At 31.8% G+C, this 25,750-nt stretch overlaps 1 protein-coding gene across 2 annotated transcripts in view; it reads left to right on the forward strand.

Moving 5' to 3' along the window:
- The window catches only part of LOC106460881 (otoferlin-like), a 235,509-nt gene that overhangs the window by 206,475 nt on the left and 3,284 nt on the right, over nucleotides 1-25,750 (forward strand). For both annotated transcript variants that reach the window (XM_022387687.1, XM_022387686.1), the window contains exons 33-46: nucleotides 2,293-2,398; nucleotides 3,895-4,085; nucleotides 4,321-4,455; nucleotides 8,940-9,083; nucleotides 10,011-10,138; nucleotides 11,763-11,933; nucleotides 12,469-12,623; nucleotides 13,906-14,045; nucleotides 15,216-15,304; nucleotides 16,670-16,768; nucleotides 19,081-19,128; nucleotides 20,671-20,861; nucleotides 24,486-24,664; nucleotides 25,529-25,629. In XM_022387687.1, the coding sequence (XP_022243395.1) occupies nucleotides 2,293-2,398; nucleotides 3,895-4,085; nucleotides 4,321-4,455; nucleotides 8,940-9,083; nucleotides 10,011-10,138; nucleotides 11,763-11,933; nucleotides 12,469-12,623; nucleotides 13,906-14,045; nucleotides 15,216-15,304; nucleotides 16,670-16,768; nucleotides 19,081-19,128; nucleotides 20,671-20,861; nucleotides 24,486-24,664; nucleotides 25,529-25,629 (1,877 nt within the window). The remainder of the gene's footprint in view (nucleotides 1-2,292; nucleotides 2,399-3,894; nucleotides 4,086-4,320; nucleotides 4,456-8,939; nucleotides 9,084-10,010; nucleotides 10,139-11,762; nucleotides 11,934-12,468; nucleotides 12,624-13,905; nucleotides 14,046-15,215; nucleotides 15,305-16,669; nucleotides 16,769-19,080; nucleotides 19,129-20,670; nucleotides 20,862-24,485; nucleotides 24,665-25,528; nucleotides 25,630-25,750) is intronic.

Raw genomic sequence — 25,750 nt, forward strand, 5'->3', positions numbered from 1 at the left:
TTCATAAGATGTCGTAAACTCCCTCATGAACTTTGGATGTTTTATTCATTATTATTTTTCGATATTTTTACTATCTACATCTCATTACTGCCCCAAAGAATTATAATATATTCACAAAATCTGGGGATATTAAAAGCGTGGTTTTAACTCTTCTTAAAAAAAACTTTTGTTCAAGGGATGTAACATATTCTGAACACATCTTTATGGTCTGTAAATATAATTCAAAATAAACTTTTCCAACGACAATATAAAAATTGATTCAATGATATCTACTCGAAAAACACAATTTGCAATTTCATAGAGTACATTGCCTTATAGAAATAAGATATTATGAGATAGGCTAAATACAAAACGATTATTATTATTAATTGTTTCGGGGAATTAGAATTTTGAACCTGAATGGTGAATGGTGTAGAGGTGATCTAAAAAGCTAGGCCACTAACCCAAGTATTCAAGTACAGCAGTCCCTCATTTTGAACTACTTACCAGAGAATTTACCAGGCTACAACATCAGCAGATATGAGAGCTTTGTACGGCTGTTTAAACCGAATAAGAGTATTAAATTCAATTTAGATTTGCTCCCTTAGCTGAAATTGTGAAGTATATTCAATGGCGTTACTTCTCGAACCCTGGATTATACGATACTAGTTATTCCTGCACTTCAGACGATAGGGGCGGGGCTAGACAATAACGTAATAGTGCCACACAGTTGCACCAGAGGGCGCTTTGATAGGTGGGAGGGGTGACAATATAGTTCATACCAGAGGGTGTGTTGCAAGAGGATAGAAGTGGGGATGGCAACATAGGTAGAGGATATTTTGCTATAGGCGAATGTTGTCACTAGGCAGACGTTGTTTCTCTAGGTGGATGATGTCACCAAGGTTCTATAAGTAGACAGTGTTACTATAGACGGACCAAGGACAGCGTTACTATAGTTCCATAAGAGATTATCGAACTGCTTAAAGATCTCAACTTGTATTTACTTTAACACATATATATTTAATATTTATCACAGCTACTGTTTGCTTTTGTAAGTTATATCACAAGACAGTTGTATTTTTAAACATTGGTTATCGTTTTAACATACTTCATCAACATTGCAGTCTACATTTAATCATATGTCCTAAAAGTTACAAGTAAAACTATTAGTCGAATGAGACAGCTAATACAGTTGATTGTGTTTTCAGTTAATAATTAATTTGCATGTATCATAAAAGTTTTGAATGCTTTAAAAGTAAAACCATTATTTTATTGTCAGTAGATGTTTCAGTACGTGTGATACTTATTAAGTCTATACTTTTACTTACATATATTAATCATAGCATATTGGACTATGAAGAAACATGAGTTTTATATAAGAAGTATAAATGAAGACTTGTATAAGTTATTCAAACATACTTATTAGAAGCTGATATTCATTGGGTGTAATTTATCATAAAATACTAAGCTAGACACATAACTGGGTGACATTTGATCTATAGTCTGTACAGAGTAGAATTAACTAATTTTTTCTGATTGGATTATCAACGGAAGATGAGCATAAGCTACATTTCTGAATATTTGTAGAGTGACTCTGTATGAACTATGATCATTACTCATCTGCCTGACACTAAACTGACAAGTTGTGATTCATTTAAAAGTTCTATCTTGTGTGATGGAGTAATTGAAGATAAGAACTGTTAGAAATCACCTGATATATAACAAAACAGAATACTGACAAAAAATAAGATTAATGTATTTTTGATGATTTTTGAATAAAGTACAAGTGAAGTGAAAAACATCACGCGTTACCGTAAAATTGTTTCAAAATCTCAATATCTGTGTGAGGAAAATATCTGTTTTGAAATGTAAAATAGTCGATAAACTAGTTTTTTTAGTCTCCAAACTGAAACTTACATGTTTGTTCACGCACAGACTTTGTTTTATTAAGCGTGCTACTTTATTTTTCATCTGCACCATGTTGAACATTTTCTGTAATTAGCCACTTGATCTCTCACCATGTTGATCACTTTATCTAATTAAGTGTGACACTTGATTTTCCACAGGGTCGAACACTTTATTTAATTAAGTGTGACACTTGATTTTCCACAGGGTCAAACACTTTATTTAATCAAATGTGACATTTAATTTTCCACAGGGTCAAACACTTTATTTAATTAAGTGTGACACTTGATTTTCCACAGGGTCGAACACTTTATTTAATTAAGTGTGACACTTGATATTCCACAGGGTCGAACACTTCACTTAATTAAGTGTGACACTTGATATTCTCCTTTTTTTCATTTAATGTAGGAAAAGAAAAATAGCAGTAATGTAATCACAGATCCACATGATAACAGACTTATGTCATCATCATCACCCGTTTCTGCTAATGGGGAACTGTTTAGTCCAGAAGGAGGTAAGTTTGATGAAATTTAGTTTAAATTATAATGATATGCCAGAAACATCTTCATACGTTATACGGTTTGTAGATAACACAGGAGTCTGCAGTTTTGTATTTGTTACATCTCTAGTTTGTGTCTGTCCTCAGTGATCTTTAACTTAGGTGCAACGATTGACTCCTCTCAATCAGTCCGATTAAAATCAATGGTAACTGTTTTAAGTATATTGCTAAACAAGTTTCTGCTACTAGCAGCTGATATTTCAGGGCCAGGAGTAACATTCTTGTTCAGTTTTGCTAAAAGTAATCGTCAACATAATTTCTAACATCAGCATTAGAAGCATCTTACCTATAATCTAATTTTTCTGATTCTTTATCCTCTGTCGCATGAAATATGTTCCTGTCTTTTTATTAATTATTTCAGTGACGTCTTTCAAACAAAACCACGTTCGATCTAAAAAATATTCTGAATAAGTAATTGTAATAACAAGTTCCAATATTCAATAATTATATGTAAACATTGTATATGAACTCCTCAATTTAATGCTTAGGTTAAAAATTTTCATCCACATTAATTCACTGCCTATGGATTTAGTATTGGTTTCTTTTCTTTTCTTTTATGACGACTTTGTTTGTGGAGGAAACATTAACAGTGTAATTAAACTCGATTGTTTTGGCTGAAATGATATGGACACTTGCTGTTAAAAGCGTTTGTTAACCTATTCATATACTTATAATTAAGTTGTATAAACTTAAATACAACTGCTGCGTGGCGTTCTTCAGGGGAGCGGAGAATGTTTTCGATGTTATGGATGGCGGAAGTATTCGAAAAGCACATAGGATTACGGTCATAGTCCAGCTATAACTATAAATTGCTACAAGCGAACATAATACTCTGTTGTACATTATATATATAATTGGGATTATGGCCGAAAACATCGCCAACAGCGAGGGTACTCAACTAATGATACAATGTATACTATTTTTGCATGTAAGAACGTACAGTAATGTTTAATTAATTATACTCATTACAAGGTTGATTTTGAGTTTCGCTCTAAGTCGGTAGCTTGTTCTGATCGGAAGTTAATATTAATTAATCGTAATATTTTACCAGCATACTTACAATCGCTGAAAAACATGTTTGATAAATCCTAGGCTGTAACTTTTTCTTGTCTGAGATAAACATATCTAGAACATTTCTAAAGAATTGGCTTGTGGCAAAACAAGCTATAGTTTGATATATGTTATTCGGTTTAAATATCTTCAGGGCTCAAAAGTAGTTTGCTTTTAAAATAATGAGATTAATGTCAAATCTATTTATTTATAAGAATAAAATATTAATATTATTAACGTTTCTCATTAAAACCAATTGTGAGGTTTAGATACATTCTAAGCCTTCTAAAGTTCCAGGGAAAATGTGGTGGGTAGCCCAAACAAATATTCAGATGTACATCGTTCAATTCTGTGAACTAACTTTTATGCTTTATATATGTTATGTGATTTCACTCAACTAGGAAACAAACTGAGTGCCAAAGATGCAAAACGTATGGAGAAGGAACTAGAACGACTAGAACACGAGTACAACTCCTCTGATTCTGATAAGAAGACAAGATCTTTCAAATCTACTTCAACAGCAGTTCGATTTGTTCAGAAATTGTCACCAAAGTCCCAGAGAAAACACATGAATAATGAATCATTACTAAAGGTAAATAGCGAGATGAATATCAACAACAAAACCGTCTTATATATAACTTAAAATATTTTAAAAAAGCACGAATTTTGGGTAAGATTCCTGGGTTAATTTCCTAGAAAAATAAATAAATCTTACGTTTTACGCAAATCATGTATATTCTGTTTGTGGAGTTAAATCATTCTGAATAAATTTGTTTTTAGCTCGATATGTTTCATAACACTTATGTAACATTTCTAACCTGTTTCAGGTCTATCCTCATGAACTAGAACAAGTTCCAGAGTTTAACAGTTTCAAAGAATGGCTTCACTCTTTTGAACTCTACAGAGGCAAAAAAACAGGTTACGAAACAGATGACCAGAGTCGGGTTGTCGGAATATTTAAGGTAAATTTTAATTTGCCTATTTTGTATTTTTTTTACCGAGTTTTATAGCCTTCAGGTGTTTCCAGACAAATTAGAATAAATACGAATCTTTGATTTTGCAGTAAAGTCCATGAATAGTGGCGTATAGAAGGGCCAAGTAAAACTGTTTAGACAGCTGATTATAGAGGAATAAATTGTGGACAAAGACAAACAGTTAATATATCCTAATGTATAGTGTGCTGATTTGTATACGCTACACCAACCTACAGGGTGTCGTAAAAGTTAGTCAATCAAAAAATGGTATTCGAGTGACAACGTATGGATCAAATTATATGAAACTTTTCATTTCCTTCGTGGCCAGAATTATTAAAGAAAACGGAAATATTATACATGTACATTTATACATACGTAACTTCCAATCTGAGTAGGTTTATGTGAGAAAAATCATAGATTAGTTACTAAATGAATAAAATGCGTTCATTTTTTTGTTGGATACTCTTGGTGTTAAAATAATTTTCGACCATAAAAGAAGTTAATCAGAAAGGGAGAAAATGTCTGTGAAATTTGAAGAAACAAAACTTGTTGAAAGTAAAGTAAAACCTAAAAGTAAGAAGTTATATTATTCACTTCTCATTAGGATATTTGAAATGGGGAAAAAAAAGATACTGCCCAAGTATTCAGCTATATATATCTATTTTTATTCTTTCTATCACAACTTGATAACTAATGAAATAAACAATATTCATTATGTTAACTGTAGCTTAACTACCGCAGAGATCATATGGTTTCTTTGTCATCTGTTTAACGACACTGATCAGGACCAGGTTACTGAAGTGACGAAAGCTAGCACCGTCGCTTCTAAACTTGTTCTTTAGCTACCGTGAAAAAAAGCGATTAAAAGATTGTGTGTTGATGATAATTTGGACATATTAGGTGATTCTTAATATGTTTATCACAATATCAACACAATGGTACAAAATTCAGAGTAAAACCTAATTTACAACACCAACTTGCTTTTATGTACATCTTAATAAACAAGAACAATGATGCGTATCACAAACATAGATTTACTAATTTAAACTTTAACTTTGACACTTTTATTACAGATTTCGTGAACAAATATGATTAAGATACTGATTCTTCAAAATTATAAAATCCCTAAACATACTGATCCTTACACAAGTAATTTGAAATCATTAGAATCTTTTTTTTTCTTTTCTTTTTTACAAAAGTGGCCTTCCAAATAACATTGTTGATAATTTTTAAATATTTAAAATAAATGGTCTTCCAAATAACATTGTTGATAATTTTAAACATTTAAAATAAATGGTCTTCCAAATAACATTGCTGATAATTTTAAACATTTAAAATAAATGGTCTTCCAAATAACATTGTTGATAATTTTAAACATTTAAAGTGGAATGTTCCTCAACAATCTCTGTCACTATTATTGTCACATACTGGCAAATATACACTAATCCTACAAAATTGACGTGGGATTTATCAACTGATTTAAGATTTATGTTTAATTGATACTTGAAACCGTCGGTACTTGGTGAAACTCCATAATTACAAAATTGAGGAAAAACAAGACAGTTGTGCGTTTCACAAGTACATCAATTATTCCCGACCATAGTTTCGTCAGTATAGTACCTGATGATGCCTTTACTGTCGAATTCGTGGTCTTGAATAAATGATGTATTTGTGAAACGTACAACTGTCTTGTTTTTCTTCAATTTTGTATTTATCTCTAAACCTAAAGTACATTACAACAGTTTTTCAGGTTCAAAGATAAAATATGTAATGTATCATACTAATGTAGATATCCTAGGTGCAATATTAGATCAACCACTAGATGGCTTTGAGCACAAATAAAAACTTAAAAATCTTACGATGGTTGATAAATCCTGTATACGCTTTCGATGAATGTGATTTGGTACGGCATTTCTGTTTGAAACTTTGAGTGATGAGAAAGTCTTGCATATTAAAAACATCTTCTGATTACTATATTAAGGGTATATAAAAATAACTAAGAGAAACGAAACCTGGCATTTAATTGTTGATGTGATGAGAAGTCGCGTCTGAAGTCAACATCTTTACAAACTTTACACAGACATTTTACTAAACATTAGACTCCATATCTTTAGACACTTTACACAGACATTCTACTGAACATTAGACCCCATATCTTTACAAACTTTACACAGATATTTTACTAAACATTAGACCCCATATCTTTACAAACTTTACACAGACATTCTACTAAACATTAGACCCCAGTATCTTTACAAACTTTACACAGATATTTTACTAAACATTAGACCCCATATCTTTACAAACTTTACACAGACATTTTACTAAACATTAGACCCCAGTATCTTTACAAACTTTACACAAATATTCTACTAAACATTAGACCCCATATCTTTACAAACTTTACACAGACATTTTACTAACAACTAGACTACATATCTTTACAAACTTTACACAGACATTTTACTAAACATTAGACCCCGTATCTTTACAAACTTTACACAGATATTTTACTAAACATTAGACCCCATATCTTTACAAACTTTACACAGACATTCTACTAAACATTAGACCCCATATATTTACAAACTTTACACAGACATTTTACTAAACATTAGACATCTTTACAAACTTTACACAGACATTTTATGGGGTCTAATGTTTAGTTTCAGTAGAATGTCTGTGTAAAGTGTCTAAAGATATGGAGTCTAATGTTTAGTAAAATGTCTGTGTAAAGTTTGTAAAGATGTTGACTTCAGACGCGACTTCTCATCACATCAACAATTAAATGCCACAGACATTTTACTAAACATTAGACATCTTTACAAACTTTACACAGACATTTTACTAAACATTAGACCCCAGTATCTTTACACACTTTACACAGACTATTCTACTAAACATTAGACCTCATATCTTTACAAACTTTACACAGACATTCTACTAAACATTAGACCCCATATCTTTACACACTTTACACAGACATTCTACTAAACATTAGACCTCATAATTTTACAAACTTTACACAGACATTTTACTAATCATTAGACCCCATATCTTTACAAACTTTACACAGACATTTTACTAAACATTAGACCCCATTTCTTTACAAACTTTATACAGACATTCTACTAAACATTAGACCCCATATCTTTACAAACTTTATACAGACATTCTACTAAACATAAAGCTTTCAAAACCACTTTTAGCAGACTAAAGACACAAACATTAGTAGAGTTGCATTGGAGGATATGACAGGCAAGTGTTTAAATGGAATTTTGTTATTGAATATTTTTTGGCCAAGTTTTATAATGAAAATACATCGATTTTCAGTTGTAGCTCTTTACGGTATGTTTAGATAAATTACAGTACTTTTTTATTGGAGGTACTTCTTTAGTTTTCACTTTGCAGATGGTAGTGTTGCTCCAGATTGACTTGGAATGTGGTTTCGTAGCACATTGTTGTTCTAAACGTTTTGTTACATGAATTTTTCAGTTTACATATAGAAGTCTCAAGTCTCCATTCTTCAACATGTTTTGTTCTTTGGCTCTAAATCATATAATCTCGCTATATAAATATCCTTCCTTGAAAAGGACTCTAACATTATCCTCACACCTTATCGTGTAGGCAATGCATTGTAGAATAGTCGAGATTTCACTATGAATCACAGATGTAGTTTGCAAACAGTCGTCCCTGGTAATACGCCATAGGTTGTAAACAGTCGTCTGTGGTAACAAGCCATTGCATTAGCATATTAAATCCCTATTATGATAAGTGATTAACTTTAGTAATAGGAATAAACGATTTGTGCTGTAGTCAGCAAGAAGAAAAAGTTGCTTTCTTCAGTAACTTGTACACTTGAGAACTAACCATCATTGTTTCTGAAGTGTTTATAATCTGTTACACAAAGAAGCAAACAGTAAGGGAACAATTGTCTGTTACTCAAAGAAGCAGACAGTAAGGGCCTTAACAACAAATATAATTGTTCCCTTACTGTCTGCTTCTTTGTTTAACAGATAGTTGTTCCCTTTACTGTTTGCTTCTTTGTGTAACAGGTAATTGTACCCTTACTGTCTGCTTCTTTGTGTAACAGATAATTGTTCCCTTACTGTCTGCTTCTTGGAGTAACAGACAATTGTTCTGTTGAAGAAGTTTTTATGTAAATTGACTAAACTATTTTTTTGCTCCACAAGTAGTCAGTCTTGTTTTTTTTATTGTGAAACTCAGAACTATATAGTAAATAATCACCCACAACTTATATATTTCTCCAAAATGTAATTAAAAGTAAATAAAATAAAGCAAATAGCTACATGTTTATTATTTTTTGACACTGTGGTTTTTAAAATGTTTAAATTTGTTCTTTTATTAAAATCTACGTTATCAGTTTATCGTTTCACTTTTGTAGATTTTTATACAATAATGGGAAAAATAGAATTAAAAAAACGAAATGTAATACCCTTTATTTTCATCAGGGGTCTCTGAAAGTCTACCGTTATCCTCTTCCAAAGAATATTCAAGATCATACCATCACTGGAGCCGACCCACAATATGGGCTTTTTCAAGGCCTGCCTAGTAACGACCCGATTCATGTTTTAGTAAGAGTGTATGTTGTCAAGGTATGAAACATTGTAATCATAATTTTCTTCTATAATCTTTGTGTGAACTAAATAATTGCGACAATTGAAGAAAATAACATCAGTGATTAGGACTAAAAACACTATTATATGTATATGTCGAATGTTTCATAACGCATTTATTTCATCAACCGCGAACTCTAGGATAAAAAAACAACAACATGAAAACAATTTAGTTCAGAATACAGAAAAATCGAAACAATATTAGAAATCTCTTAAGTTTACGAAACAATTGGAAATGAACCGTTGAATATTATTGTGTGTTAGAAATGCTCACTTTCTTTTTCAAAAAATTGTGTTCAAATACTGTTCTCATATCAGATTCAATTTAGTTAAATTGTTGTCATATACCTTGATCGCAGAATTTACCGATACTGTTTCAAAAAAAAGTTTGGTACAAGTATGTTTTTCATCATTACAATACTTCGTTTTTCCAACCATAAGTCTATTACTTTACGTCACAAATTCTGGTTTTCCTTTACATATATGAACTGTCGATTATTTTACGATGTATTTAGTGTACCAGGTTTGCGATCGTACAGTTCGAAAATCTAAAACCTGTAAAAATTAAATCTCAAAACGTTTTGCAACGTGGCTAAGATTCCAGTAATTTCTTTAGTTTTTTCATCATAGCCCCAGTGACACAGTGGTATGTCTGCAGACTTATACCGATAGAAACCGGGTTTCGATACCCGTGGTGGGCAGAGCACAGATAGCCCTTTGTGTAGCTTTGTGCTTAATAACAAACAACAACAACAATTATTCGGCATTCACGTTGTGAATATAATATATTATCCAATAAGTTTGTATATTACATCAATTAAAGATTTCTATCTCATAAAGTTGTAAAACTTCTATATGTATCTGCATTTTACCGAACTTGGAAATCTCAATATTTTCTTATGAAAGGCTTCAGACCTTCATCCAGCAGATCTGAATGGAAAAGCTGATCCTTACATCGTTATTAACCTTGGTTCAAAACGAACAAGTGATAAGGAGAATTACATCTCTAAGCAACTGAATCCCATTTTTGGAAAGTGAGTGAACGTAATTCAAATTTTGTAATATATGTTATAGTTGAAACAAACTTTGATTATTCCATTTGATGTCTTAACGTGTATTTGAAATATAATGTTTATACAGCCTATTTCTTTCTCAATGTCGCTACAATAAAATATTTTCAAAGTTAAAAACAATGGATAAAATTACTGTTTAGACTGCATGTGATAGTTTCAGGTGAAAATCTACTAAATTCTGAACGACTGAAATATTTTGCAAGCAGGGTTGATGTTCTCATTTCCCAGAATTCTGGGTTTCTATAAAACTAACCATGACAGTTAGATATAGGATACAATTTGCTTGTTTGTTTGCGAATAATTTGATACAAATTACATAGTTTCGTCGTACCTTTTGTCACTAAAACATATGTACGTCCTTATTTTAAAGAATGCCTCGCAGTATAGATGTTTAGAAGCTCGAATGTATGTATGATATCAAAATGTTAAGGACTGTTTACAGGCCGGCTTTAGCATTATTGAAGATTAGTGACTGTCGCTTCACGATACCTAAAACAATAGTGTATACTCTCTTAGTGTTTTGGACTATTTGATCGATTTTGAAACATTGGTTTTTACGAAGTCGATAGTGTGCACCGAAGTTGACATTTTCTATCTTGAAAGTTGATTACAAATCCATGTTTATTGGCATTGAGTTATTTCAGTAAATAAAAATATAAACCTTTGGAACTCTTTTTACGCCCCCCAGTAGCACAGCGCATGTCTGCGGACTTACAACGCTAGAAACCGGGTTTCAACACCCGTGGTGGGCAGAACACAGATAGCCTATTGTGTAGCTTTGTGCTTAACTTCAAAAACAAACAAACAAATAAATTATTTTTATACATTCTCTTTAAAACCTATGGGTTATCAATCAGATTAGTTTTAGTATTGAAGTCTTAGCTAATTTATGGGTTCTTTTTGACAGTGATGTTGTCTGCAAGCAGTTTTGTTTTTTGGAATTATTCTCACCAAATATCAATTTTCGTATTCTGAATTATAAACAAAATAAGATTAGCTCACATCACACACAGCCAATCAGCATCAACAATAATCCCTTCTGAGATGTACGCCACATACCAGTTAGGGTCAAGAAAACTCAGAGCTCCACCCATGATATATTCCCAGGACCATTTATAAAAACAACACAACACAATTAATTCTCCTGACAGTAATAAGCCTCAAAAAGGGATCACCTTAGAACATGAAACATCGTTTCAGGAAGAAATAAAAACCATAGAAATGAAAAGTCCATAACTACTCCCATGATCTTTTTTGGTTTCATACTTTAAGTATCTTTCGCAGTATCAGGCATAATTGTAGAAAATATAAAAATTGTATGGTCAAAATAATGTTTACATACTTTAGGTAAAATACTCTGTTAAAGTTCTAATTTCTGACAATTTACATATTATATAATTTATACATTTATAGAACATAAAAATTGATTAGCTGCAGAACTGGAGTTATCACATTCCAATATAAATATCTGCTATTATTGGAAGTTTTAGGTTTGTTCTCTAACACCTAAACGCTAGTAGATAATAGGGATTACTAAAGACTAAATCTTCAGCACCAAGTACTAAACCTCAACAATGCATTTCAGGTGTTTTGAGTTTGAGGCCACATTTCCTCAAGACTCCTTGTTGACAGTGCAGATTTTTGACTGGGACCTGCTAGGAAGCGATGACTTGATTGGAGAAACAAAGATTGACTTAGAGAACCGGTTTTATAGTCGTCATCGTGCTACCTGTGGTATTGCTCAGCGATATGAAACGTAAAGCTATTTACCTTATTTTGGGTTGAACACGGATTTAGTTGTGCACCAATTTTGAAAGAGATATTTATGTGAAGACTACAATAAAGTTTTCAATGTGACATCATTCTAAAATAAGAAAGCTATGTTATTACGAAAGATAACCTTAATTCCATCCTTAAAATTTCTTAACGTTATATCTAAAGTTATTCAATTGCGTATATCAATACTCTTATGTTAATTTAACATATAAATGCACATATATATATATACATATATTCAAATTGGCTATCACATTACGCACATACTTTATTAGAACTGTTGCTCTTAATATTCATTTAGAACGCTATACATTTAAATCAGCTTCTTTTATATTTTTGATCTACACTCACTTGATAAAGGGCGATAAAAAACACCTTTTATTTCTATTTTTTGGGTATCGACAGTTTCTAGTTCTATGTTGTCCAATCGTTGGCTTTTGTACAATAATATTAGTTTATGTAACAGCTAATTATTGAAGATCAAGTTAAAAAACAAAACAATTATTTATGAACAGGTCCGGGCCGAACCAGTGGCGGGATCCCATGAAGCCTACACAGATTTTAACGAAACTATGTAAAGACAACAAATTAGATGGACCACATTTTATGCATAACCGAGTACGAGTAGGAAACCGCGTTTTTACTTTTCACGTTGAATGCGAGGACGAAGGTAAGGAGTAAAATGCATGCATTCATCTAGGTAATAGTTCTTAATAACGACTGTAAAACTCAAAACCACCCAGGAAATAATTAATTGACTGTTAATGTAGTTTCTTCGTGTCTGCAAGCCTAGACTGGTACTAGTTTTTAATACTTTTCTCGACAAATTAGCTACTAGGTTTAGTTTATAAGTTACAAAGTTGCATATGGTAACAAATTATCGAATCACAGAGTGCATCTTAATCGGATTCGAATCCAGGTTTTATATTGTTTATAACGAGCTTATGCTTTCCTATGAGTAAGTTAGTCAAAGATTTGACTTAGAGAACTGGTTTTATAGTCGTCATCTCGCTACCTTACATAACATTTCAATAGTATTAAGATTTGACTTAGAGAACCGGGTTTATAGTCGTTCATCTCGCTACCTTACATAACATTTCAATAGTATTAAGATTTGACTTAGAGAACCGGTTTATAGTCGTCATCTCGCTACCTTACATAACATTTCAATAGTATTAAGATTTGACTTAGAGAACCGGGTTTATAGTCGTCATCTCGCTACCTTACATAACATTTCAATAGTATTAAGATTTGACTTAGAGAACCGGTTTTATAGTCGTTATCTCGCTACCTTACATAACATTTCAATAGTATAATTCACCTAGTTTTTATTTCTAAACATACCAACGTTTAATTAAAGAAAATTTGACGTTTATGTAGCGAAATTAAACTAAAATGCGTTTATTTGACACTAAAGTCATTGTAATTGTATACTATATTTAATAAGGATAGTGTGCAAAAAGGGGGGAACATGTGTCATTGGAAATTCACACGTCTTAATCAACATCAAGAAATGCCATTCAGTATACCATTATACCGGGCATTTTCACGAGGCTTTTCAAAACGTATTTTCAGTTTTGACAGTAAATCGGACAATACAGGTGTTCAAAACCGTGTTCCCAAGAAACACTGTTTATATAAAAACAAATGTCATAATCTTTATCCTGTATTGGAAGCCGCTAGAGGATGGTCACTGACTTTTAGATATCCAATCATACCAGCGTTGTGTCCAAAGTTTAAACATTTAAGTAACTGTGTTTTATTAGGTAGGTTTTGTGGTTTAGTAATCTGCTAAAAATCATAAGTTAAAATTGATTTATTGTTTTCCCTTTCTTTAAATTTATAAAATTTTCCATTCGAAGACCAAGTTCGAAAAACTTTGTTTTGTAAAATGATCATACTCATTTAAAAAAACAGCCTTTTACCACAATTAACTCTCGGTTTCATGTTAGGAACAAGAGTGAGTGAGGAACATCTTGCTTTAGCTGTTATTCATCGATGGGAGGAAATCGCTAAAGTTGGTTGCAGTTTGGTTGAAGAGCATGTGGAGACCAGACCCCTGTATCATCCAGATAAGCCAGGTATCGAACAGGTAAAGAAATTGACTTCTATAATAAAGTATATATTCGGGACTTTTCCAAGGTGTCTCACAATAATGTATTACCGTGACATTTCCTAGAATTAACTATACGTCAGGAGTTGAACCAGACATGAACGTTTTATAAGGTGTCAGTTATTCTATCTATTAATCAAAACAAACTTCATTACCCTCTCGGACTATAAATGAGTTTTGTAAATTCTCATCTTAGGATGATATCACCTAACTGAAATTAAGGCATCGCACGGGCAAACTGAGCGACACCTCCTAGATAGTTGTTTATCATATTTGGGGGTGGGGGTCGTCTGACCATCTAAAAAAAATAATAGAATTCTCAAAAAGTCCATCTGTTCGTGCAAATTACGAAACATCATAGGATATTAAATATTTATAACGCCACCTTGATTTGTAGAAAATCCCACCCGACTATATTTGGGAGTCGACGGGGTTTAGTGGAAAATATTTTGGTGTTTCTGTCGGACGTACAACATCAGCCGCACGCAGGCCTAGAAAATTCAGCAGTCAGGAGGCGGAAGGGGGGGGGAGGTTACACTTTCTGTTCTTTTTTTTTAAACAGGTACTTTCGTTCTCTGTTTGCTTCCACGGTCTCTATTGCGGCTCTCATGTTACTTTTCCCAGTTGGTCGGTCTCGAGCGAGTTCTTCCCAGTTATCAGTACTGATTTCAGACGCTTTGAATTGACATTTCAAAACACCTTTACATCACAGCTTTTGCCTCCCCGCATGCCGGGGTATATGAAGTACACAAGAGAAGTAACATTTTATTGCCACAAATACATTTTAACACCTGTATTCTACAGCATAGAATTAAGCACTTTATATCGAAAGTATCCAACAGCACAAACTTCTGTTGTAATTAAGGTGTAATGTTTGATGCCAATTATTAAATAACTCGAACTACCGTGATACTTTTGGTATTAATTATGTATCAAATAACACGAAACGACTGCTATATTTAACTTGCATATTTTGGACAAATTGATCTAATAAAATGAAATAGCCGATGCTTCAAACGATATAAGTTATTTATTAATCTCTCATGATGTTCTAGAAAGAGATGTCAACAAAGAAAATGTTTAAAAAACAACCTTAATGTTATTTCACATTGCGTCTTGTATACCAGTCTAAATTGTTTGTACTTACAGGGTAAACTTGAAATATGGGTGGACATGTTCCCAATGGATATGCCACTTCCTCGACCTCCAACTGATATTTCGCCGAGAAAACCGAAGAGGTAATGTTTGTTTCTACTTAATTGAAAACATAAGTTAAAACAAAAACCATAGCACATATTGGACAAACACATAAAAGTAGGATAAAAAATACAGTCTGGAAGGGGTAAAACGTGCTTTAGCAAGATTAGTATTTTTGAAAGTAGGGCCTACAGTTTTAAATCTGATAAACGATGTATCTCCACCGCTAAGTGGGCCCTATTTTATCATATATATGTCTTTTCTGTGTGACGCTTTTTTGGTCTAGTTGTTTGAAAAACTTTGAAATAAAGTTATAAGTATATTTGTTTAAGTAATTCAAGAATGAGACAATGGCAAGAAAAATTGCCAGAACAGCATTAAAATACAAGTTACCATTTTGTAAATTATGAAATGTATCTTGATGTGTAGTGGTATCTGTTGAATCGGATCCAATCAGAAGTAGGAACACACTGTATATTAAATTTAACCTTTATTCTGCACAATTAAGTTAAATGAATATTAATTATCATTTTCAGTTTACATCTGATCAGATGATGCTTAGTAATCACGCGCATACACGGAAATATCTACTAAGTAAGCGGCTCAGTTTTTTAGTCAGCAAGGCCATTATCGGTAGATGACGGGTAACCCTAATGTTTTTATCATTTTGAACTGAATTATTTTGATATCAGTATTGTATATTTATAAATAACATCATTTGCGGTACATTATTTAATTACTATTTAACTAACTATTATGCTCACCATTGTGAAGGATGGGTTATTATCAACATTCGCAGATAATTTGTTCTTTCCTACATCAGTGGCCTTCTCTATTTAACTTTCCGAAATTGGTTACATGTGGGACATTTTGGTTTTTGCTACTTACCTGGTTTAAGTTATGTATTTTTTACCTAATTTTAATAATCATAGTGAGGTGAAATCATGCAGTTAACAGCTTCATTAATTATTTATTCGATGTTTTTATTTAAATAACATTTCCTGTACATATATGTATAAAAGATGTATTTTTAGCTTTTATTTATGCACATACGCAAGCTATTTAAACTGTTTATAGACCACATTTATCAGCTTTTTCAGCGACCAGTTTTCAATACCAACAACATGTTAACGGATACAGGTACTTGTGCTGGACGGAAGGAATACATACCTCTTGTGACCGTGAAAAAACATTCAGATTTATTTAGGTCTATTATAGAAAATATAAATCTTTAGAAATTTCATTGAATAGTCATACCTTCCTCGTAAACGTCCCCCATGGGACAGCGATAAGATAACGGACATACAACGATTCTCCGCAGTGAACACATCAGAAAGTCCAATGTGACTTGACTTTGAAACAAACAAACATTTTTGTAAACAGTACTTTGTTTATTATTTTACCAGCTACGAGCTGCGAGTTATCATCTGGAACACAGACGACGTCGTTTTAGAAGACGATGCTTTCTTCACGGGTGAAAAAATGAGCGACATCTATGTGAAAGGGTAAGTTTTTAGACTAAGAACGATGTTAATACATTACATTAGTGAGTTAATTCATGATATTCTAAGTGTAAAGTACTTTGTTTCAGCTGCATCAGCCTATATTCCTCAGGTGATTCACAGTGTGTTAATTTTTGAAACAATATTACTTCAGCTGGCAATAGATTGCAAGTTAAAAACTCACATGTTTCGTATATATATATATTATATTCACAGATTATTTCGCTTGTGTCACTTGACATGTTTTTATCAAAATGATTGAATGTAAGTTATTGTTAACGTTTAAACAAATATAATAACTAATGTTTAATTATATACAAGTAAAAGCTGTTAATTGCGTCAGCTAATAACTTTTTATGGGTCTAACATTTGATTCGGTGCTAAATTTAGCTGACCCAAATATACCTCGTGATGTCAATAATGCTGAGTAACAGTAAACGTGTCTTTCACTGTAAGTTACGTAGAATTCTAATCGCTTCTGAATAAGTAAGGATAAACAGGCCTTTCACTGTAAGTTACGTAAAATTCTAATTGCTTCAGAATAAGTAATGATAAACGGGCCTTTCACTGTAAGTTACGTAAACTTATAATTGCTTCAGAATAAGTAATGATAAACGGGCCTTTCACTGTAAGTTACGTAAACTTATAATTGTTTCAGAATAAGTAATGATAAACGGGCCTTTCACTGTAAGTTAACGTAAACTTCTAATTTCTTCAGAATAAGTAAGGGTAAACGGGCCTTTCACTGTAATTTCTATAGCAGCCTAGTTGCTTCAGAATAAGTAAGGATCGACGGGTTTTTCATTAACACACAGGAGTAAGGTTTTCATTTTGTTTATTTCTATACCTATCAACCATTTTGTTAAAATCCAAGAAACAAAAAACTGGGAATTGATATGGTTTAAAAACTCCCAGAAAAACAAATAACCAAGGCTTCAGCACATTCACTAAATATCTAACTATCTTTGGCATAGTTTAAAAAGTATAATTTCGATCTCTAAACAGACAAGAACTATTGAAAAAAAAGTCCAGATCTAATAATTCATACCTATTAGCTTGAAGCTGTTAATACAAAATATTATAGTTATGGTTTTTCCAACTTTGACTCGTTAACAAAGAAAATTGAGATTATTCTATTAGTTACACTATAGGAATAGTGAACTACTGATTTAACATGGTACTTAATTTAACAAATAGGTTGTTAGTTACAATATAGGAATAATGTACTACTGATGTAACATGGTACTTGATTTAACAAATGGGTTGTTAGTTACAATATAGGAATAATGTACTACTGATGTAACATGGTACTTAATTGCCCATTTGTTAAATTAAGTACCATGTTACATCAGTAGTACATTATTCCTATATTGTAACTAACAACCTATTTGTTTTATTCCTATATTGTAACTAACAATATATTGTAACTAACAACCTATTTGTTAAATCAAGTACCATGTTACATCAGTAGTACATTATTCCTATATTGTAACTAACAACCTATTTGTTAAATTAAGTACCATGTTACATCAGTAGTACACCCATTTGTTAAATTAAGTACCATGTTACATCAGTAGTACATTATTCCTATATTGTAACTAACAACCTATTTGTTGATGTAACATGGTACTTAATTTAACAAATAGGTTGTTAGTTACAATATAGGAATAATGTACTACTGATGTAACATGGTACTTGATTTAACAAATAGGTTGTTAGTTACAATATAGGAATAATGTACTACTGATGTAACATGGTACTTATTTAACAAATAGGTTGTTAGTTACAATATAGGAATAATGTACTACTGATGTAACATGGTACTTAATTTAACAAATAGGTTGTTAGTTACAAATGAAAGCCTTGTTCCTTAGTCTACGAAACAAGTTTTCGATTTCATTCTCGGAAACGCCAAGAAATCGAAGCTTTAATTTTAAAAAATAATAATGTTATAAACGAAACCTTCAATGTACGAATTGCTGAAAATCTAAACTATAGTCAAACTGTGATGACATCCATGTTGATCATTCCTGTTTTTAATTGGTAGATATTCTCTAAACTGAAACTACTGATATGAAAACATTTGAAAAGAGATAGATTACTCTTTTTTCCCTAAGGCTAAAGAATGAAAGTTTGCTTTTCACTAGTTAATATACAGTAGGACTTCTTTCTGAAATCTCATACGGTCAAACGATAAAACATTGGTTTGAAATATTATAAGATTATAGGATCAAGGAATTTTACCGCACAACATTTTCCTTTCATAAGGAATAACAGAACATTATGTCTTTTAACTTTAGTATTTCTTTTCTCAGGTGGCTGAAAGGACCTGAAGATACTCAGTGCACTGATATCCACTACAGGTAGTTCATGAACTATATGACATAATCTTTGGATAGCTAAAGTATCAGCGAAGTTTGGTAGAAGGATAGACATAGATGATAAATAGAAATAGAGATTTATTGATGAATAGTTTGATTATCAAAGTTCATTAAACTACTAAAATGGAATAAGAAAAACATAGAAAATAAATACATTATTTCATCAGGTTGTCAACATATAGTCAGTCGAGCTTATAGTTTCATCCTCTTATCCCACTTTAGCTGTGCAATAAAACTTTTATTGCTTTAATTGGGTAATTAAATATCTTAATAGATATGGAGAGACAATAATTACGTTGGAAGATTACATAGGCTAGCGATAAGTAGTTAATATATACATAATTTATATCTACGGATAGTTAGTTAAAGATAGGAACAGAGATAAGAGTTAAATATACATTCTGTATACATGTGGTGTTTTCCGATAAAATTGATTTTCAGACAGGTGACTCTGATAGAAAAGCTGCAAATAACTGCAGGTTCAGTGATTTAAGTGAACTTCCCGAGTGAGAGTATTAAACTGAGTTTTCGGAGCTAGTTTGGAAATATGAAAATCTGCACACTCTAAGTGAAAAAAAAAATATTTATTACAACGTAAAAACACTGAAAACTGAGCTCGTACTACTTGCGACGACGGACAGTCTTTAGTACAAGTTATACGACCGTTAGATTACCTCAACACTCAAATGCTAAACTAACTTCGAAAGGTCATATATCTACAAAACTGTGAGTAAAACTGATACAAAGAGAGCGCCTGGATTTCAAACATCAGCTGCACTTCGTGACCTTTTTTTCCCTGACAGCATTGGTCAACTATCAAATTCAGTTGAACTCATACTTTGGCCAGCAAAGAATATCCCAGTTCTAAGTAGTCCTAATCCAGGCTCAAAATACACTAAAATATTTTTTTGGCAGAAAACGTCATCTAACAAAAGAACAAAAGGCTAAGGTGGATTGGTTTAAAATAGGAACAAATATAAGAAATTAATAACTACACTCTTTATATCGATGGATTGCTAGTTCGAGATAGGAATAGAGATAAATCTTAAGATACAAACTTGATAATTCTATAAAGTGAAGTAAATCAATAAGTTCATAGCTTTATTTTTACATAGATCAAACACAAATAATAATTGACATGATGAGACTTTGTAGAATGGACATTTTACATTAAGTTTTAGACAGAAAACTCCTGGCCTTGTTAAGAAACATGTTAGAAAAATTAACGCTAATAAAGTATTATGATTTAAAAGTCTAATAAGAAATCGGATTGTATGTCATTTAACATGCTACATAAATATCTTTAGAAGCATGCGGTAACATATTGCATAATTATGTTTCCCAGCTATTTTTTGAACAGGATTTAAATTCTGTTAATCAAATGTGTTTTAGTATATCCTACTAGTAAATAATATCATTTAATATAGTCCTACAAATAATTCACGTATAAATCAAAGTTGTAGTGCATTATATGTCTGCATGTCTCCATGATTGAGATTACAACAGGAGAAACATTTTGTTCAGGTCTCTAACTGGAGAAGGAAACTTTAACTGGAGATATATTTTTCCGTTCGATTATTTGCCTGCGGAGGAAAAAATTGTCATCTCCCGCAAGGAGTCTTTGTTTTCTTGGGACGAGACAGAGTGCAAAATCCCTGCCCGGCTGGAACTCCAAGTGTGGGATGCTGACCATTTCTCTGCTGATGATTTTTTAGGTATATTATTTGTTTAGAGACTATTAATGGTTTGAGACGGCTTGAATGGGTAATGAAGAAAAACTTTAATATAAGTTTAACATAACAGCAAGACCTTGTCGAAATGTTGTACAAGCCGTTTCCAAGCATTATTAGTCTCAAAGTGGGTTCCTCGTCATCGAATTTAAAGACTATGTTGAGAGACTATGTTTAGAAACTATGTTTAGAGACTATGTTTAGAGACTGTGTATAAAGACTATGTATAAAGACTATGCTAATACTTTCAATTGTTAATATACAAAATAATAAAACTATTTTGTTTTTAAACCTGTAAAACCGACATGAAACAATCTTCATATATATATCAAATATTGTTGAGATTACTTTTCAAATAGTGTTTTATTTAGCGATTTTATCATTTAATTATTAATCTGAGAACAGAAATACTGAGAAATGATTTATACCAAATTAATAACAATAATGACTGTGCCAAATTAATTTGATTCAATTTGAACGAAAACGTGTTTGGTGTGCTTTTTTCGGACCTAATCTGCGGATAGAGAATTAATGCAGCTTGATGACGTTCGTCTTGAAAGTTAGAGAGCATTTCAGAAGCAAAAACTATTAATTTCAACTTCATGACGTCATTCTGTCAGCTAGCTTTTTCACATCTTTTAGTGATTTATTATATTTAGAAACTTATCAAGTCCACTTTACAATAATACAATAATAAACATCACCAATCAAGTCGCTCTTCTCTGAACTAACAAAACTGACACAACTACTTTACTGCCATCGAGAAAGTCATCCCTTTGGGCTTTCTGGAGAATTCTGTTTAGTATTCCTTGTTTTTTCTAACTCTATCTTTAATAACTTAATTTTCTCAAATAATTAATCATTTTTCATCATTTTGATTTTTTATTGTTCGCTAGACATGCTTTCTCTCAATCTTATTATTATTATTTTTTACTTACCTCGTATTAACTTTTCATTCGTTTGTTTGTTTTGTTCATCAACTTTATTTATGTCGTTCAAGTGATATTTGAGTTATGCTTTGTTTCTTCTTTAGCACGGGATGGCCTGGTAGTTAGGGCGCTCAACGCGCAATCTGTGGGTCGCGGGTTCGAATTTTTGTCACCGAACATGCTCGCCCTTTCAGCCGTGAGGATGTTATAATGTAACAGTCAGTCCAACTATTCGTTGGTAAGATAGTAGGCCAAGAGTTGGCGGTGGGTGGTGTTCACTAGCTGCCTTCCCTGCTAAATTAAGAAGGTTAGCGCAGATAGCCTTTCGAATCGTTTTCATCGAAATTCAAACCAAACCTTTGTATCTTCTAACTTCAATAAATTAAAAAATCGTGTTTATTAGTTATCAGAATGTCTCATAATGATGGATACTTGCTTGGATGTATACTTAAAAAAAAAAAATGTATCGCGAGTTTCCTTAACACAAACAGACGCCCGAAACTCGTTGCACTAAAATATATGTGGTAAAAACAACATATATTATTTATTGCTGTTTTGATACATATATTTTGTTAATCTTTTGCAATCTACTGAACAAACTAAACAACGTTTACTATGTTATGGTTTTCATTGTTACTTAGGACAGAAAGTGTACCAACCCTTTTCTTTCTCACGAATGTCGCACATTTAAGTTAGTTAATTAAATGAGCACATATATTCATATAATGTTTTTATAGTCTATAATTAAACCACAAACCATGAATATTATGTAAACAGGGTATTTTGTTTTATTTTTCTACTAGCAGATACCCGTTGAAAAAATTCAACGGTAATTTTCCTAAAAATGGTGATGAATGAATATAAAATATTCAGTGAACCCAATCTGTTGGATCAGAACGTATATGTAACATGATAGTCTTTTGTGATTCCCAGTGTTATTTTAATAAGAAAAGTTGCATTGCGTTTGTTTATAAGTAAATGAAACTGACTGCAATGCATTATTGGAAAAATATTTAGGATTCGATGCATCGATTCATCCAAGAAATAGAGTAGGCAAAATCACTAAGTAGTCGCGGGGATTTTTTTCCCTTCTGGATGCCACCGTTTCTTGCCATTTTACTGAGCGAAAGAAAAGACCACTACCGAACTGAGCTCTTTTTAACAGTTGTCATTTCTATAAATGTCAAAGGAAAATATTCAATTAAATTAAAATAAATTTATTCGACATGGTGCAGTAAAATAATGTATGTATATAATATCGATATAAGAAAAAATAAATACATTTTTTATTTCAATAAGTTTTTTTCTCAGTATGATCATTCAGCACATACGAAGACTGACGGATCGATGCTGATATCGATATGAAATTTTAGGAATTGCAAAAAATTAATAAAAATTTTCTGTTATTTACTCTTGAAATTTGTTTTTTCTGCGGTTAACTGTTCACGAGGTACAGAGCATAACAGACAGTCAGACATTTGTTTGTTATTTATATATTGATAATATTCATTGTGTAACTTATATTTATTCTAATTATTCCATCGTATATTTTTACATTGTATTAAAAGTGGAATATTTATTAAGCAGATGTATGTGAAAGTCAATAATTAAAAAAAGCCTTAATGTGCAATCTTTGAAAATCCCTTGACCTCCGTATCTATTCCTCTCATATTTTTTTAACTTCCAGAAGTTTTAATGGCTATCCAAACTGAAGCTCATGCTTAATACTTTAAAGCTACTATTTCAATTATTGTACACCATAGACCTCTCTATTTAATCCACAGAATATCTCTTCTATCCTTTCTAACGTTAACGTAAATACTAATTTTATGAATGATAAAAATTATTAGACAATAGCTTTTATCTAATGATACTTTGAAAGTTAATACTTTGAAACTGACTTCAACTATGAAACATATAAATTAGCCAGTACCATGTTATTTTTTAATCTTTACCCATATACTTTAATAGTGTTAACCCACATACCATGCCAATGTGAACGCATATACCGTACCAGTGTTAACTCATATACCATACCAGTGTTAACACACATACCGTGCCAAGTTAACCCATATACCGTACCAGTGTTAGCCCATATACTGTGCCAATGTTAACCTATATATTGCCAGTGTTAACCCATACATTAAGAACGATAGAGGAATGTAGATGCTATAATAACAGTGATATCTCCATACTCACGCTAAAGTATAACGATACGCTTCATATTCACATATCCCCGAACATGAACCAGCTTCGACTGCAACTGGGGAAAAACTATATCTTATATAGCTGTTATGCTGTAGAATTGCTATAAAACGTTTGTTGTGAAGAGCAATTCATAGTAGTTATAATCTAGTCTTTTAATAATCGTTTGTGGAAATCATCCTAGTTATAGTTTACACATTAAGCTATTGATGTTTCAGTTATTATTGTTGTAAGTTCTACAGTTAATGGAAGGCATTCTTTGGATCATTGTATAAAGATTTTCTGATCTTCCACCAATAAAACACATTCTAATTTTTTAAACAGGAATCACAATAACAAACCAAAAACAATAATAACAAGAATAATACTCCTATGAAAGTTTAATAGGTTCCCACATTTATTAATGTTTGTAATTTATTTTAAACAATTACTCAGCCTTCCAAAGTTTCAACTTAAACTTTGTTCATACGAATAGGTGCCATAACCCTCGATCTAAACCGTTTCCCTCGTGGAGCCAAATCTTCGAAGTTGTGTACTCTAGACATGTTAAAAGCAGATGGCAGCGTCCCCACTGTTTCTTTATTTAAACAACGGCGTATAAAAGGATGGTGGCCTTTCTATGTCAAAAAAGAAAATGAAGAAATGGAGCTAACGGTAAATTTTGTGTTTTTACTGCACGTCTTATTTGTAAACACCAACGCCCTGCCAGCTAAAATTATGGAAGATATGAACTAAAACAATTTTGTATTCGTATTTGGTGCCATATTAGCTATTTTAGGGCTATTCATATTCACATATCGAAATTGGTTATTGGTAGCTTTAATATAATTGCTTTTATTACTGTATATTACAATATTTTCAATGTCATGTTATATTTGTTACATTTGGCTAAATATTTCAGTGTGTCATTTGCAACTTGTTGTTTTTTATATTGGTTGATAACTGTAACTTAAACTTAAATTGTATTTTAAAAGACAGGTAATGGTAAAACCACTTCGACGAAAAGTCATACGCGACTAAGGTTTAATATTATTAATTGTTGTTATTTTAATAATGATAAATACAGCTTTACCAAGAACAAAAAAAAATATATAACTCATATACAACTGTAGAGAGTATCGTAAAATGGTCTTCTCAAGTTTTATATATGCCTATGATGGATCATTATTTGTAGAATATATGAGCTAGTCATAAAGTGGTAATTCTTAGTTTTTGAAAAATAATACTTTTTAAAAGTTCAGAATTCATAAGAAATTCAAATGTTATGTTATAAAAACATTTTTAAACAAATATAAAATATTTCATAAGACTTTGGGTGTTAAGTGCAACTGTTTTATAATGCCTTTAATATAATTCACATATATATCCAGTTTCTTCTCTATTTTAGCTTAATTTTATTATTATTAGTGTTACTTATTCTATGGTGTTATTGATCATCACCAGAGGAGTGGAAAGTATATAAATGTATTCCTTGTTCTGAAAGAGAATAAATGTAATGTAAATATTATTTTGTAACAGGGCAAGGTAGAAGCTGAACTTCACTTGTTGGTGAAGGAAGATGCTGAGAAGGCGCCAGCTGGCATGGGCCGTTCTGAGCCAGATCCTCTAGATAAGCCCAAGTAAATTTAAGTTATATATTATTGTTGTTTTGTTCGATGTACACTGAGTGGTCACAAGTAAATAGACACCTAATATTTCGTCATTTAACTGATTTATGCTAACTAATTTGTGTTCACAGAG

This window comes from Limulus polyphemus, unplaced genomic scaffold (assembly GCF_000517525.1).
Source record: "Limulus polyphemus unplaced genomic scaffold, Limulus_polyphemus-2.1.2 Scaffold854, whole genome shotgun sequence".
Classification (NCBI taxonomy): Eukaryota; Metazoa; Arthropoda; class Merostomata; order Xiphosura; family Limulidae; genus Limulus; species Limulus polyphemus.